The following is a 17,566-nucleotide window of genomic DNA, read 5'->3' on the forward strand; positions in this document are numbered from 1 at the left end:
TGAACATAAATATTTTAAAAACTAGATGAAATGAGATTAACATATATAGTTCAATAGCTAAAGGAAAATCAGTGTATAGATCTTACACTAGAAGAAATCAATTACAAAGCAAAAATAATTTCAGTTTTATAAAAACTTTTACCAAAAAGACCAACAAACCTAAAACTTAACCTAAAAGAAAGGAAAAACACACATACATACACATACTGAAGCTCTGTAATTGTGAATACAACAGATAAATCTCATATCCAAAATCAAGAATGAAAAATTCATATGGTCAATGCCACGAGGCACTTGGGACAATGACTAAAAAAATGGCAGTTCACACAAGACCAAAAAGAAAGCAAATATTTACTTAGAAAAAAATAAAAGTCAATACTGGTAAGGCTAGGAGGAAGATGTGTATTTTTGCTAGTGGCATTGTTAACTGCTAGACATCAACCTGGCAATAAACCACAAAAGTCATACAAATTCATCATAACCTTGGAACCAAAGAGAAGTGCATGCATGTGCATGCACACACAAAATTATCTGCACAAAGACAGCTATATCATTCATAATAGCAGAAAGGGGAAGTATTTCAATGCCTAACAATGGAAATATTTAACAATGCTATAGTAATAAAAACAATGATATATGGTCATTAATAATAAAAATATATTAAGTACATCAAAACTTGGGAGATATACAGAAACTACTACTAAATGCTAAAAGAACATTATTAGATAAATGTGCTGATTCTAACTCTAAAATCACATTTTCAACTTAGTAAAAAGTAAGTCAGAGTGATGTAACAGTTATGTAAAGAGGTTCTTTGAAGTTTCTTAAAATATAGTAGAAAACCATATTCTTAAAAATTTTTTTGTTATAAATTCTAAAAAGAAAATTTACCCAAATTTAAAAAACAAAATTAAAAGCTTTAAATTAATAAGCAACTTACTAGGCCACGTAGTAGGCAGAGTTAGAAAGTAGTAACAGCACATCCACATCTCTGTGAGTAGCATCGATGAGGCTAAACAAACACAACACCGGGAATTAAATATTTTCACTTTCATCTGCATTTTTGCCAAGCTTACTCCTACAGCAGAGCCACTAATGATAAAAGATTGGTCAAGGTACAAAACAAAACAAAACAAATCAAATAATCAATGAATCCTACTTCTGATGTTAAATGCATCCAATCTATCCATTTGGAAATTAAGAGAAAAAATAAAACGACCCAATTTGGGAAGGAGTGGGGAAAGGCAGAGGGAAGGAATGGAGCTGAGAGGCCCCTCAGTGAGAGCAGCCAAGGAGGAGGGAGCACTCAGGAAACGGGATAATGGGGGGGGGGGGGGGGTGGGCAGGGGGGCGGGATCAGAAGGGAGAAATTGTCCAGATTCTCTCACATGACCCAGCCTTCAAAACCACACTGCACATTTAGGATATTTTTACACTCATGTAGACTGCATCCTTTGAAAGAATTCTACATAAATACAACATTTACGAGTAAAAGTGGAACCAAGCCCAAAGCTACTTTGCATTTTTCTTACAATAGATTAATTTACTTGGCTTTTAAGGAACAAGTAAACATTTCCTCTTTCTAAATCCATTTTGCCCTATTTTACCTCCACCCAAAAATCAAACATCAGAATAAGGGTTAGACATTAGGTAAGTGCTGATGAACCATTAAACCAAAACTACAGTAAGATACATGTATTTGTAAGGTCGCGAATAAGAAAATGGTCAACGCATAAAATCTACTAATAACAGACAACAGAGGCAGAATCTGAACTCAAAACTTTTCCTCTAATGTTAGTAACAGCCTTTGCAATCAAAAGGTGGAAATTAATCTGCGTTCTTCTATTGGTCCCCAAATTGCACTGTAAGAGTGGACATTTCTGCTTAGAATCTCACACCTATTTGCCAAGACTTACCAAAACGCTACTGAAAAAACAAATGGTAAACAGAAGGGGAAAAAAATCATTTGCAGACGGAATTTAAGTCACCCACTTCATCTGCATAAGAATGAGGTCATTGTTCAACCGGTTCTGCAGAGAAAAATTTACCAAATTCTTAAACCGCAGTGTTTTACATCCCTGGCACCTCGCTGCAGCATAACTCAACAGTCTTAATCTAAAACAAATTCATCTAAATTTGCACTTCGAATATGCCGAAAAATACGAGTGAGATGATGCGATGCCAGAACCGGAGTACGCAGATTGATCCAAAATGTGAGCACTAACCAATCAATCAAAGCACAGACTCCGCGATGCTGGCCGCTTCAGAGAGACAGAGAGAGAGACGCCGCCGGGGCACCTGAGCTCGCGCGGATACTTACGTGCGCTCGGAAACTGGTGCTCGAGCCAAGCCAGGAAAACTACGTCACGACACACATGCTAACACGAAAGTCTACTACTGCTACTAATTAGGGTAACTTAATCCTAGCTTCCTACTTCGGTATTGATATTTACATCAGTCAAACGTGATCCTCAGTCGAAAATATGATGTCCTTAATGGAAAGCACTTGGCACGACAAGGCGGTCGAGAAACACGTCAGCCCCCCCCCCATTTGTACTTGAATTTGAGCTGCAGTGAGTAGTCGCCCTCCCCATCCGCCCCCCCCCCAACACAGACACGGTTTGTAGCACGAACAGCAAAAGAAAGACCCCCTCAGCCCCCCGCCCCCCGTCTGCAGCTCGCCAGTGCTCTACTCGTCCTTATTTTCCCGCCAGTCGGGCCAGCCCTCCTTCCACACTATGAAGACGAAAACGGACAGGACCACATGCAGCCCCACCACTGCGACAATGGTTGCGTAAAAGCCACTGTCGTCAGGGGACAACAACAGGAGACTTTGGAAAAGGAGTAATTTACAGGAAAAATATAACCCCACAGGAACTTTAACCATAAGTCCTGCAAAAAGGAGAAAAATCTTGAAAGTCGTCGCCAGGCTGCCGCCCTCAGGCTTGGGCTCGGCGGCGTTACTGGCGGAGCTGGCGGGCCGCTGAGCAGCCGGCGGAGGCCGGTGCGAGCGCGGCATCTCGTCAGTCCGTCTGTCCGCCCGTCCGTCGATGAGTCGAAGCTCACTCAAAACCTCCCGCACCCGACCCGACGTCTGCAGCGACTGCGACGACTGTGGCGACTGCGGCAACTGCAGCGCCTCCGCGCCAAGCCCCGCCCAGGAACACGTCCTACTTCCGGCCGCCCACTTCCGCCGCGGCACGCGCCCGGCACGCATGTGCGGCAAGCCCTGCGCACCCAGCTCCCCTCCCACCCCGTGAGGGGACTGACCCCAGCCCGCCTGCGAGGGGCGCCGAGGTGGCCGCAGGTCTCGGACACCTGCCCGATCCTAATCCTTAAGAGAGCTGGCACGCTCCTTAGTGACGGAGTGGTCCCCGCCGCTGGAAGGGACACTGGAGGGCAGGCCGCAACACGGAGACCAGGCGTCTGTCCCTGGCACCCTCACATGCCTAAGAGCGCGGCTGCCGCACGCTCGCGGTAGAGAAGTGATCTACTCTCGGGGTAGGAAGGCGGGTCAAAGAGAGCCGGACAGATAGAGTGGGCTTGTGAGATGCCGAGGGTACGCGCACAGGGCGCCGACCTCCCTTCGCGGTTAGGACCCCCTCCGGCCGCTGCGCACCTCCGGCGCCTGTCATTCCGGGCGGAGCTCGTCCTGCGGCAGCTGGGGCCGCGGGGGCTCAAGGAACGGACACCGAGGGGCTGGAGCGCCCGGAGGCTGTCTACGCGTTAATACACTGAGCTGTGCGCGTGTCAGAAGAGAAAATGGCCGGGGCCGCGAGGGGGCACCGGGTGTGCACGGAGGAGGCAGAAACCAAGCACCCGGCCAGGGCTGTGCTGGGCAGTTCCAAGGGGAGAGCTGGGAGGCTAAGAAGGGAACGGCAGCCCTTCTTGCTGCCCCGCGTAGGGCTCCTTGTAAACTGCTTGCCAAGACTATTTTTCTGTCAGATATTTAAACAGGGCTGGGACTGCAGTGAGACCAGTGAGGGACCGGTCTCTAGCAGAAAATTTAAGGGGGTGCCAAAAAACTCAGCCATCAAGATAATTTTTCAGTGCGGTATTTTAAAAAACCAAACTAATGCAAAAATATCATGATGAACAAAACACTGATATTTTAAATAAAGACAGGATCCGGATCCTGCACTTCGACAACCCTGTCTTATTAGCCTAACCCCAGCCCTAGTCCTTGTAAAACTTTTGTTTACAAAAACATGTGCCACAACTCAACAAAAAGACACACACCCTATTTTAAAAATGGGCAAAGGATTTGAATAGACATTTCTCTAAGGAAGATATATAAATGACCAACAAGTACAAGAAAAAATCCTTAACATCATTTGTCACTAGGGGAATGCAAATCAAAACCACAGTGATACCACCTTCACACTCATTAGCAGACCACAATAAAAAAATGGAAAATAACAAGTGTTAGTGAGGACATGGAAAAACTGGAACCCTCAAACATTGCTGGGGGCGATGTAAAATAGTGCAGCCACTGTGGAAAATAGTTCGGTGGTTTCTCAAAAGTTCACAGAATTACACATGACCCAGCAACTTCCACTTCTAGGTATATACCCAAAAGAAAAACATATGTTCAATCAAAAACTTATACGTGATTATTCACAAGCATCACTATTTACAATTGCCAGAAGGTAGAAACAACTTAAATGCCCATCAACGGAAGAATGGATAAACAAAATGTGGTGTATCCATACAATGGAATACTATTCAGCCATAAAAAGGAATGGCATTCTAATACATGCTACAAGATGCATGAACCATGAAAATATTATGCTAAGTGAATGAAGCCAGTCACAAAAGGCCACATATTATATGATCCCATTTATATGAAATATCCAGAATAGGCAAATTCAGAGAGACAGAAGTAGATTAGTGGTTGCTCTGGGCTGGGGGTGTTTAGGGGGATAGAAGAGTGACAGCTAAAGAGTCTGTGGCTTCTCTTTGTGGTGATAAAAATGTTCTAAAATTGACTGTGGTGATGGTTGCACAACTCTCAATATTCTAAAAACCACTGAATTGTATACTTTAAATGGGTGAATTGTATAATATATGAATTATATCTCAATAAGTGTGTTTTTAAAAACCATACATAACACACAAGCACAGGAGTGGATGGCTCAGGGAGGCAGGCAGGCGCCGACTGCTAAAGCCCCCAAGTCCACTGACAGCTGGCTGTCCAGGGACCTGAGCCCCGACAGCCATACCTCTGGTTGTCCTCCACCAGTCTGCCTGTTCCGGGTCCACATCCCCAACTCAGCTGACTGACTGTACAAAGGTTCTATAGCAAACTGAGATAGCCCAAGAGCAGGTTCCCAACATCTCCCTTCAAGACAAAGGGAAAACTATCTACCATCTGGAAAATCTGTAAGCCTTGCAAATGAAGAAAAGTACCAGTGGCAAATTTAAAGAAATCTCAGCAGTATTAGAAAGAATGGTAATAATAATATATACTTGAAATTTATATAATCTTATAAATCAATGTTACCTTAATTTAAAAAGAAAAGGGAAAAAAAGGATGATAACCACAAGACAAAGTAGAGAGGAGCTAATAAGAAGGAGAGTTCTTAAAGAACTGTCTAATCAAGATGGAAACACACAGTTAACTTTAGAAATTCAAATGGGCACATGATACCCATCAGAGAATAATCCACCTGAGAGGAAAATGCAGTGAAATCTGAACATGGTAATAGTTCTGTATCTGAAAAAGCATCGCCTCTAGAAGAAAAGGCAGAAGAGAAAAAGACAGAAGACCACTGTGAAACACTGGTAGCTCCTGCTCCAGCTCCTCCAAGGCCCAAACCTAAACACCTGTGCCTCCCACAGGGGCCCACGCTGGCACCAGCCACATCATGGTGAAGTGCCTCTAATTAAAACAAAGATACCAAGACTCCTGGTAGGCAAGCCCCAGCCTTCTACACAAGCCACCAAGCCAAAACATGACCTGCAAAGTCACTGGTTCCAAAGCATCAGCTTCACTACCTACTCCATCCACATCATCCTGTCCCAAAGCTTCAAAGGAGCAGTTTCTAGTAAAACAATAACAGTGGGAACCACAGAGGGCAAGAAAAAAACTAGCAAGCAGCTAATGCCTCAACTGTTGTCAAACACAACCACTTCTGGTGTGGTCAACCTTACAGGACATTCTTCCGAGACCAGAGTGAAAAGTCTCAAACCTGAGCAGTCTGTCCCTGTCACCAAGGAGCAAACTACAGATAAATTCCACAAGTCTGTGGCTCTCACTGCCCCCATCCCCCCTCCTCTTCTTAAAAATCAGTACGTCATTCCCTCAAGACACTCCTGTTGTCCTGGTTAGCAGAGGAGTTCCCTGCCCATCTCTCCGAGACCTAAGTCAGTGTCTGTACTGAAGAATCAACACACAGAACCATTCTCAATCAGCACTGGCTTACGTGTTAGCACCAACAAGACAGGGAAGGCAGCATCTCAGCCAAGGAGACCTGGGCTGATGGGACAATCTTCAGCATCTTTCATTGTCCCATAGGATGAAGGTCAAAGGGCATCACTATGCCCATGACTCTGACTCTGATGGGCCTATTCTGTCCACCAATAACCATGAGGAAGAAGAAGAGGGCAAGGATGGCAGTGGTGAATATGCTTTGGCAAGTAAAATAGGCAAAGGGATACTCTCACAATCAAGTTTAACAACAGACCATCTAAGAAAGAATTAGAAGACCAAACATCTTGCAGTGACATCTGGAAAGGCAGGGAATGCAAGAACAAGTTAGAAATAGGAGACTTAGCCAGAGACCACAACTCAAGAATCTGAGCAAAGAAATATCTGAAAACAAAAGAAGGAAGCAGCAGAAGCAGCAGCAAAACTGGAACTAAAGGGCAAACTCAACAGAAAGCTTGGGCTGAGACCCACAGTGACAGAGCCACAAGCACAAAGGATCTTGGTGTTTAAGGAGTGCGTAGGTCACTAATTCCCCTGATTAGGACCACCAGGCACAAGCCCTGGGCCAGGGTAAGACCTACAGACAAGGCAGCAATAAGTACAGAGCTAAATGAACTTAGAAGCACAGCAATGGCAGCACTCAAACGTTTCATCATCCGTCTTGAAATGAGAGACTATTTGGAAACAGAGATTGATAATCTTTGAGAGTAACACCACTTACTGAAAACCTGATAATGCACTGGAATTTGAAAGCTTAACTTGCAGTGAAGGAAGTGTGGGCTCTGCTTTTTATAACCCAAATGGGGCCAACAAGCAAAGGGAAGGATGCAGTGACACTTGCTGTCTAGCATGTGCTACTGATGTAAGTTATTCTTCATCAGGAGATTTAACCAAAGATGAGCAGAGGACAGTCACCGGCTCTCTGTTAGCAGAAAGCCAAATTTTATAGTGCAGGATTAAAGAAAAATGAGGAGTGCAATTGCTGGCCAGTAGAGGGGGGTGGGAGTCGAAAAATCAGAAAAAACGAGAAGTATTTCATCACGTTAATGAAAAAAAGAGAAAACTGAAGCACAATTGTATTTCTGAAGTAGGCATTTGGCGGCTGGGAACTTATTATGGGGTTTGGAAATCTAACTACCCAACAAGGATTTCGTAAAGACCTAATCTTAGAAAACTCATCTTGTTTCATTATTATTTTGGTACAACATAGTATCATTAATTTATGTTGTACCAGTGAGTCCAGTTGTCAGAAAGAAGCCTGAGTGTTTTCATGCACCTTTTTCTTGAATGCAAGAGAATTCTACTGACACTTTATAAGCATGCTCACCCAAATTGTGTTGCAAGCTTCACCTAGCATAGCTGAACACACTTTACATTTTTTTTATACTCCTAACCCAGGATACCCACTTTACACAAGAGTTACAGGATTGGAAATAAAATCAGATGTAATGTGACTTTACAAAATAGCTTTGGAAATGAACCTTTTGGTCTTTCCCTATTTCAGTTATCTCCAAAGTGCAAATAAAAATATTTGATCTAAGGAAAATGATACTGACAATCATGACCTTTAAAAAACTGAAGTGCAAAGTTAAAACTCAAGCAAAATGCAGGTGTGCTACATGCAGATATTTCTGAATGGGAATTAAGAGTACTACCTTTTTTCTTTTGGTGCTGCATTAAGTTGGACGGCCGTTATTTTAAAAAAAGAAAAAAACACTAAGGTCCATGAATCAAAAAAATTTTTACCAAATGACTTATAAGAGCACAGAAATTTTTGCTAAGTTGTGTGTAGGAAAACCTCATCTCTTATTTTAAGAGTCCACAAATTGCATATATACATATAATATTGACTATCAAAACAATCCAGGAAATAAAAGTATGGAATGTTCCCCTATGAACCTACAGTCAATATTGTTTTTTAATTAATTTTAATATATGTAAATACTACCTTGCATTCAATTGTTCAAGCTTGTTTTATGTCCTTTTTATTAAAAACATATGCAATTTAAAATAAGATAAAATCTAAATGGAGCTGTTTATTCTCAGAACATGGTCTACAGTTTTCTGAAATGTTTGATTCATAATATTGAAAATTATAATTTTAGATTTCAGCATAAAAGCAAGCATTCAATCTGGCAGATAAATTTAGATCCTGCCATTCATTGATATTTTGAAGAACCACTTAAAACTGGATGATTTTTGTTAAAACAATCTTAAGCACTGGTTGGCCTATTTTTTTTATGAAAGGCCAGGACCACTTTACAACTGATCAAAGTGACTAGCATCGTTGCACCTCTTGCTGTACTCAGTTTTGTGCATTAATACAAAGAAACCTAGATTCCGGCAGTGGGGAAAACGCATGCAGCCAGCTGCAATTTTTTTCAGTCAAATATTGCATTAAAATATTTCTCTTCATTCCTGACTTTTTTAGTGCCTCCTTAATTTGGCACTCAAGGTGAGTGCCTCGGCCAGCTTGCCCTAGTACCAGTGCTGTATTTAAAAACTGCCTTGTGCCATGCATCCAGGGCCACAGCTATGGACAACTGCTAGCATTAATTACAACACCTTAACAACATCAGAAATTTAAGCACGTTAGTTACCAGGACACCACTCCAACTCACCTGGGGTCACAGTCAATGAGGGCCCAACCCCCATGGAACTTTTCATTATCAGGCAGCAGTAACTTCATGTAACTTTGTAAGAGCTGGCTAATTAGTTCCTGGTGGCTTCTCTGATTTTCCTTATGCAAAGCTTCATGTTCTTTCTCCTTGGTAAATATGGAATAAAGATCTTCTGTCACTGGAATGCCTTGCATCAAATCTAGAGTAGAAAGTGTTAATATCTATCATCATCTTAGTTTACTAAAACATTTTTAAAAATAAAAGAGAATGTAAGACCTAAAACAATAAAAGTCTTATAAGAAAACATACGCATAAATCTTCGTGACCTTGGATTAGGTATGCTTTTTAGATATGACAGTAAAATCACAAGCAACAAAAGAAAAAAAAGAAACAAACTGGACATCATCAAAACTAAAACCTTTTGTGTTTAAAGGGCAGTATCACGATAGTGAAAAGACAACCCACAGAATGAGAGAGAATATTTACAAATCATCTATCTGATAAGGGACTTGTATCCAGAATACATAAAGAATTCCCACAACTCAATAATAAAAAGACAAGCCAATTTTAACATGGGCAAAGGATCTGAGTAGACAAGCTAACTTCTTCCTGGTGCGGCATGAGGCTCAAGCTTTAACAAATCATTATAACACCATTCCCTATAGTTTTTTGGGACAATGAGACCAGGGGAGGCTTCTGTGACAGATCTGCCAAACTCTTGCCCTACAAGGGGGAGCAATAATCCAGACTGCCACCAGCCTCTCTTTCTAAACCTTGAAGAGATCCAGCTTCAGGATCAGGATGAAGCTGATGCTATGGATGGTCGAACTGAGAGGGGGACAGACTTGGGTCCTCAATGACATAAATGAGTCACTAGATCAACCAACAGAAGGTATCTTATTTTTCTTTGAATAAACTGCTAAAACCCACTTTTCGAGTCAGCACACACACACACACACACTATCTGTGACAAATGAACCAAACTTTTAAGATTTTATTTTTTTCCTTTTTCTCCCCAAAGCCCCCCAGTACATAGTTGTGTGTATATATATATTTTTTAATATTCTATTTTTTTTTAAAGATTTTATTTTTTTCCTTTTTCTCCCCCAAGCCCCCCGGTACATAGTTGTATATTCTTCATTGTGGCTCCTTCTAGTTGTGGCATGTGGGACGCTGCCTCAGCATGGTTTGATGAGCAGTGCCATGTCTGCGTCCAGGATTTGAACCAACGAAACACTGGCCCGCCTGCAGCGGAGTGCACGAACTTAACCACTCAGCCACGGGGCCAGCCCCTGTATACATATATATATATTTTTTAGTTGTGGGTCCTTCTAGTTGTGGCATGTGGGACGCCGCCTCAGCACGGCTTGATGAGCAGTGCCATGTCCGCGCCCAGGATCCAAACTGGCAAAACCCTGGGCCACCAAAGCTGAGCACATGAACTTAACCACTCGGCCACGGGGCCAGCCCCTGAGCCAAACTTCTTTACACAAGACTCCTCAAATTCCTAACTAGCCTGTGTCTAGGCCCTTCTATTTCACGTATGATAAATAATCAGGTTAAAAAATAGGATTTTAAAAATATTCCCAGGACAAGGTGTTATATTTGTTTCTAATCCAGAACACTGTACATTGATGTTAATTCCATAAGGTAATACTTTCACAAAAATTAAATTAAAAACATGCCAATGGGGCTGGCCCGTGGTACACTGGTTAAGTTCGGTGCATTCTGCTTTGGCAGCCTGGGTTTGCAGGTTTGGATCCCGGGTGCGGACCTATACCACTTGTCAGCCACGCTGTGGTGGCAACCCACATATAAAGTAGAGGAAGACTGGCACAGATGTTAGCTCAGAGCTAATCCTCCTCAGCAGAAATAAAAACAAAAACACATGCCAACTCATGAATTCCACTAAGCAGTCTACCCTCCATTTCCTCTTCTAAATAATGATAAGAATTGGTTAGGATAATCTCTAAACCTGATACCTTAACATCCTATTAAATCATACTTACAAAGGATGGTGTATTTGTCCACAGCAAGAACATAGGATAAATGTCTTATGGGGAAAGAAAATCATCTTGTTACATCTCTCAGCCTTGAGTAATGAAAAAACAAATAGAACATGGAGTTTTCAGTTGAAGAGGTTTTAGGGTACCTTATTCCATACTCCAGGAGCCTTAACCCTGCCTTTTGTTACATGAATAGCAAACTGACAAATACGTAAGGAAATGAGTGGTTCCTTTTGTTGCTCCAGCCTAAAAAAATTTTCAAATTCTAATCTGAATTTGAATTTGCTTTATTGGGTAAGAGGCTCAATCTGAAAATACAAGTATATTATAAAACATATGAACTATGTTAATGAAGTTGTTTTCTGTAAAACGTTAGTCATGGAAGGAATAACAAATTTTAAAGTAAGAAAGGCATTGATGATCCTTACCTATAACAGCTTGCCTGTAAGCATCCTTGAAGCGATTCAGGTAATACCTATTTGCTGAGTTAACTCCATCTTTCATGACTCCTGCTAACTTTCTTTCTCCGGTCCTTGTAAAGTCACCCTGTCAAGGAAAAAAGTCATTTTGACAATTTATTCAAACGGAACAATGTTCTCAAAGTCAATGTGGGCCTTCAATTCAAGACTGGGATTCTATAGGCTTTCATAATTTCCAAATAATGTATTTAAAGTAAATTATCTACTAGTATTTGACTCTGACCCAAGCATGTCAAATAACTAACTAAGCATACTATGTTAGACATGGTGCTTTAACGTAAGGCAATTCTTGGCAAAGTACAGAATTTCTAGAATTTACAGGTCAAAACTTATTACATAACAAACAAGAGAAAGATTTTCAAGCCACAAACTGGTATGATATTCAAAACCCACAAATTTCTGAAGTGGGAACAAGTGGACAGTTCCCTAGAGTTTATTATAATGGAATTTAACCTGTGTACATGGATACATGTGTATGTGTGTGTATAGAGCACCTGTGTATGTAGCTGCGTGTGTGTGCATGTGTATAGAGCACCTGTGTACGTGGATGCATGTATGCAGAGAGAGCACCTGTGTACGTGGATGCGTGGATGCAGAGAGCGGAGGCTTCTGTACCTTGCTGCACATGACAATCTCTATAGAATGAGCCAATCAAGATTTAATTGTTTTGTTTCCCGTGCTTTTCACAACAAAGGTGTCAGAGCAAGTCCCTGAAGAGGTGGTGATTTAAACTTAAGGCAAGTAAGGTACAGTCTCTTTTTACCCTATCCCAACCCCACTATTTCTATCCAAGGCAATCTCAGAAATAGGCCTTGTCCTAAAACTGACCATTTAGGAAGAACATGTTGCCAATTAGTTAAGTCATTCACAGGAAATATTAATTTGGCAATAAGAATCTATTACAGAAGAGAGACGTGAATGTTGTGTCCAAAGAAGTTTAATATCAAAGGAAAAAAATAAATATTTTTTTCCAGCTTTATTGAGATATAATTGACAATGCATCGTATAAGTTTAAGGTGTACAATGTGATGATTTCATATATGTGTATATATACATATATAGTGAAATCATTACATTAAGGTTAGTTAACGGGGCCAGCCCGGTGGCATAGTGGTTAAGTTTTCATGCTCCACTTTGGTGGCCTGGGGTGCACCGGTTTGGATCCCGGGCATGGACCTACACACTGTTCATCAAGCCATGCTGTGGTGGCGTCCTACATAGAAGAACTAGAAGGACTTACAACTAGAATATACAACTATGTACTGGGGCTTTGGGGAGGAAAAAAGAAAAAAGAGGAAGATTGGCAAGAGCTATTAGCTGAGGGTCAATCTTCCTCACCAAGAAAAAAACAAGGTTAGTTAACATATCTATTACCTTACATAGTTCCTTTTTGTACATATGTGTGGTGAAAACATTTAAGATCTACTGTCTTAGCAAATTTCAAGTATACAATATTGTTAACGATAGTCACAATGCTGTGCATTAGATCCCCAGAATGTATTCATCTTATAACTCAGTTTGTACCCTTTGACCAGCATCTCCCCATTTCCCCCATCCCCTGGTAACCACCAATCAACTCTGTTTCTATCAGTTTGGCTTTTTTAGATTCCACATATAAGTTAGATCATGTAGTATTTGTCTTTGTCTGACTCATTTCATGTAACATAAAGCCCCCACGCTTCATCCATGTTTTCACAAATGGCAGGATTTCCTTCTTTTTTTATAGCTGAATAACATTCCATCAAATACACACAAATAGAGTACATTTTCTTTAGCCATTCATCCAGTATTGGACACTTAGGTTGTTTCCATGTCTTGGCTGTTATGAGTAATGCCACATGAACATGGGGTGCAGATATCTCTTCTAGACACCAATTTCATTTCCTTTGGGCATATACCTATAAATGGGATTGCTGGATCATATGGTATCAATTTTTTTTTTTTTTTTTGAGGATGATTAGTCCTGAGCCAACATCCGCCACCAATCCTTTTCTAAAATGCTGAGGAAGATTGGGCCTGAGCTAACATCCATGCCCATCTTCCTCTCCTTTATATGTGGGATGCCTGCCACAGCATGGCCTGATAAGTGGTGCGCAGGTCTGTGTCCAGGATCTGAACCAGTGAACCCTGGGCTGCCAAAGTGGAGTGCACAAACTTAACTGCTACGCCACTGGGCCGGCCCCATATGTGGCATCAACTTTCTGAGGAACTTCCATACTGTTTTCCATAATGGCTATGCCAATTTACGTTCCCACAACGATGTACAAGGGTGACCTTTTCTTCACATCCTTGCCAACATGTTATCTTGTCTTTTTGATAACAGCCATTCTAACCCGAGTCAGGTGCTATCTCATTATGGTTTAGATTTGCACTTCCTGATGACTACTGCTGTCGAGCACCTTTTCATGTCCCTGTTGGCTATTTGTATATCTTCTTTGGAAAAATGTCTGTTCAGGTCCTTTGCCCATTTTTTAATCAGATTATTTGTTTTTCTGCTATTAAACTGTATGAGTTTCTTACATATTTTGGATATTAACCCTTTATCAGATATATGGTTTGCAAATATTTTCTCCCATTCTACAGGTTGTCTTTTCATTTTGTTGATTGTTTCTTTTGCTGTGCAGAAGCTTTTTTGTTTGATGTAGTCCCACTTGTTTATTTTTACTTTTCTTGCTTATGCTTTTGGTGTCACATCCAAACAGTCACTGCCAGGACCAATGTCACAGAGCTTTTCTCCTATATTTTCTTGTGGGAGTAAACTGGAAAGTTTCAGTCATACATTAAGTCCTTAATCCATTTTGATAGGGGTCCAATTTAATTCTTTTGCATGTGAATATCCCATTTTGCCAACATCTTTTTTATATTCTCAAGAACTTTATTTTTAGTTTTTTACTTTTTTTATTGAGATAACATTGGCTTATAACATTATATAAATTTCAGGTGTACATCATATTTCAATTTCTGTGTAGGCTACATCACGTTCACCACCCAAAGACTAATGCCAGCACCATTTATTGAAGAGGCTATCCCTTCCCTATTGAGTATTCCTGGCTCTCTTGTCAAATATTAGTTGATTGTATATGTGTGAGTTTATTTCTGGGCTCTCAGTTCTGTCCCATTGGTCTGTGTGTCTGTTTTTATGACAGTACCATATTGTTTTGATTACTATAGCTTTGTAATATAGTCTGAAATCAGGGAGTGTGATGCCTCTAGCTTTGTTTTTCTTTCGCAAGATTGCTTTGGCTATTAGGGGTCTTGTGGTTCCACACAAATTTTAGGATTGATTTTTTCCATTTCTGTGAAAAATGCCACCAGAATTTTGATAGGGATTGCACTGAATCTATAAACAGCTTTGAGTAGTATGAAAATTTTGACAATATTTATTTTTCTGATCAATGCACACAGGATATCTTTCCATTTACTTGTGTCTTATTCAATTTCTTTCATCAATGTCTTAAAGTTTTTAGTGTACAGATCTTTCATTTCCTTGGTTAAATTTATTCCTAAGTATTTTACTGTTTTTGATGCTATTGTAAAAGGGATTGTTTTCTTTTTCAGATTGTTGTCAGTATATAGTTTGTCAGTTTATAGACACAAATGATTTTTGTATGTTGATTTTGTGTCCTACAACTTTACTGAATTCATTTATTAGTTCTAACAGTTTTCTGGTGGAGTCTTTAGGATTTCTATACATATCTGCAAACACAGACAATTTTACTTCTTCCTTTCTGATTTGGATGCATTTTATCTCTTTCTCTTGCCTGACTGCTATGGCTAGAACTTCCAGGACAATGATGAATAAGAGTGGTGAAAATGGGCACTCTTGTCTTATTCCTGATTTTAGAGGAAAAGCATTTAGCTTTTCACTGTTGAGTATGGTGTTAGCTGTGGGTTTGTCATATATGGCCTTTATTATGTCGAGGTATGTTCCTTCTATACCCAATTTGTTGAGAGTTTTATCATGAAAGAATGTTGAATTTTGTCAAATGCTTTTTCTGCATCTACTGAGATGATTGTATGATTTTTATCTTTTATTCTATTAATATGGTATATAACATTCACCAATTTGTGTATGTTGAACCATCTTGGCATCCCAGGGATAAACCCACTTGATTTTGGTGGTGTTTAATGGTTTAATGTGCTGTTGAATTTGGTTTGTTAGTGTTTTGTTGAGAATTTTTGCATTTATATTCTTCAGGGAGTTGACCTGTAGTTTTCTTTTCTTGTAGTGTATTCACCTGGTGTTGGTATCAGGGCCTGACATAACATGAGTTTAGGAGTGTCCTCTCCTCTTATATTTTTTGGAAGAGTCTGAGAAGGGGATTGGTGTTAGTTCTTCTTTAAATGTTTGTTAGAATTCACCAGTGACACCATCTTGTCCTGGGCTTTTCTTTGTTGGAAGGTTTTTGCTTACTGATTCAATCTCCTTACTCACTGGTCTGCTCAGATTTTCTATTTCTTCATGATTCAGTCTTGGTAGGTTGTATGTTTATAGGAATTTATCCATTTCTTCTAAATTTCTAATTTGTTGGCATATAATTGTTCAGAGTAGTCTCTTATGATTTTATGTATTTCTGTGCTATCAGTTGTAATGTCTCTTTCATTTATAATTTCATTTGAGTCCTTTTTTTCTTGGTTAGTTTACCTAAAAGTCTGTCAATTTTGTTTATCTCTTCAAAAAACCAACTTTTAGTTTCACTGATCTTTTCTATTGTTTTCATATTCTCTATTTCATATATTTCTGCTCTAATCTTTATCGTTTCCTTCCCTCTGCTAACTTTGGGCTTAGTTTCTTCTTTTTCTAGTTTCTGAAGATAGAATGTAGATTGTTTATCTGAGATCCTTCTCTTTCCTTAAAGGCATTTATAGCTATAGACGTTCCTCTTAGAACTGCTTTTGCTGTATCTCATAAGTTTGGGTATGTTGTGTTTTCATTTTCATTTGTTTCAAGATTTTTTTTATTGTTCTTTTGATTTCTTCTTGGATCCATTGGTAGTTCAGGATTATGCTGTTTAATTTCTACATATTTGTTAATTTTCCAATTTTCCTCCCATTAGTGATTTCTAGTTTTATACCACAAAAGATACATAATATAATTTCTATCTTCTTGAACTTGTGAGACTTGTTTTGTGGCCTAACATATGATCTATCCTGGAAAATGTTCTGTGTATGCTTCTGAAGAATGTGTATTCTGCTGTTATTGGATGGAATGTTCAGTATATGTCTGTTAGGTCCATTTGATCTATAACGCTGTTCAAATTTGCTGTTTCCTTATTGATTTTCTGCCTGGATGATCTATCCATTGTTGCAAACAGGGTATTAAAGTCCCCTACTATTATTGTATTGCTGTTTATTTCTTCTTTAGTTCGGTTAGTGTGTGCTTTATATATTTAGGTGCTCCAATGTTGGGTGCATAAGAAGTATTTCTCTTTAAACAATAACTTCTACAAGGACTTCTAAAGTTAAGTTTCCCTAATTAATAAAAAGTTTTTTTATATTTATCACTAAACGAAAAGATGGACTATCTGATGACTGTTGAGCCCTTGATGTTATAAGAAATTTGTTATAAGAAATATCCTGAGATGTACTATTAGCTTGAAGGAAAATTAACACAAACCTAATTTAAACTAATTCAGTCACTTCCTATTGCCCACACAGGGAGTATTTAGTGACCAGTGACTCTATTTTTCATTTAAATTAAGTTCTATGAAGATTAGCTCTGTTGGATCCTCAAAAGACCTTATTTATAACAACCATCAAAAGATGATAAAGTATTTCTTCAGCATTTACTACGTGCCAGAGAATGGTCTAAGCCCTCACATGCATTAACTCATATAATCCCAAGATAGTCTTTTGAAGTGGGTCTAGTATTATTCCTGTCTTACAAATGAGGAGACAGACACAGAGAGGTTAAGTGGCTTGCCCAAGGTCGCAGAGCTAGTAAGAGGCAGGGCTGGGATTCAAATTTCAGAGGAGGCAAATTATCATACTAGAGACCAAATCCCATCAACAGACATGTTTTGCTTTGTC

The 17,566-nt window shown here is 39.8% G+C and overlaps 1 protein-coding gene and 1 pseudogene across 7 annotated transcripts in view; one reads left to right on the top strand and one right to left on the bottom strand.

Annotated features, from left to right (window-relative positions):
• Positions 1-17,566, bottom strand: part of INPP5F (inositol polyphosphate-5-phosphatase F) — an 84,424-nt gene that overhangs the window by 5,463 nt on the left and 61,395 nt on the right. For 5 of the 7 annotated variants that reach the window (XR_011530413.1, XM_070586914.1, XM_070586750.1 and 2 more), the window contains exons 14-16: positions 11,486-11,603; positions 9,052-9,250; positions 941-1,012 (exon numbers count right to left, since the gene is read on the bottom strand). Coding sequence is in view for 6 of the 7 variants with exons in the window: in XM_070586914.1 (XP_070443015.1) it covers positions 941-1,012; positions 9,052-9,250; positions 11,486-11,603 (389 nt within the window). In the remaining variant the exon portion in view is untranslated. The remainder of the gene's footprint in view (positions 1-940; positions 1,013-9,051; positions 9,251-11,485; positions 11,604-17,566) is intronic. The other 2 variants (XM_070586823.1, XM_070587068.1) reach the window with 1 other exon arrangement.
• Positions 4,924-7,261, top strand: LOC139077946 (phosphatase and actin regulator 2-like; annotated as a pseudogene).

Source organism: Equus przewalskii, chromosome 1 (genome assembly GCF_037783145.1).
Source record: "Equus przewalskii isolate Varuska chromosome 1, EquPr2, whole genome shotgun sequence".
Lineage (NCBI taxonomy): Eukaryota > Metazoa > Chordata > Mammalia > Perissodactyla > Equidae > Equus > Equus przewalskii.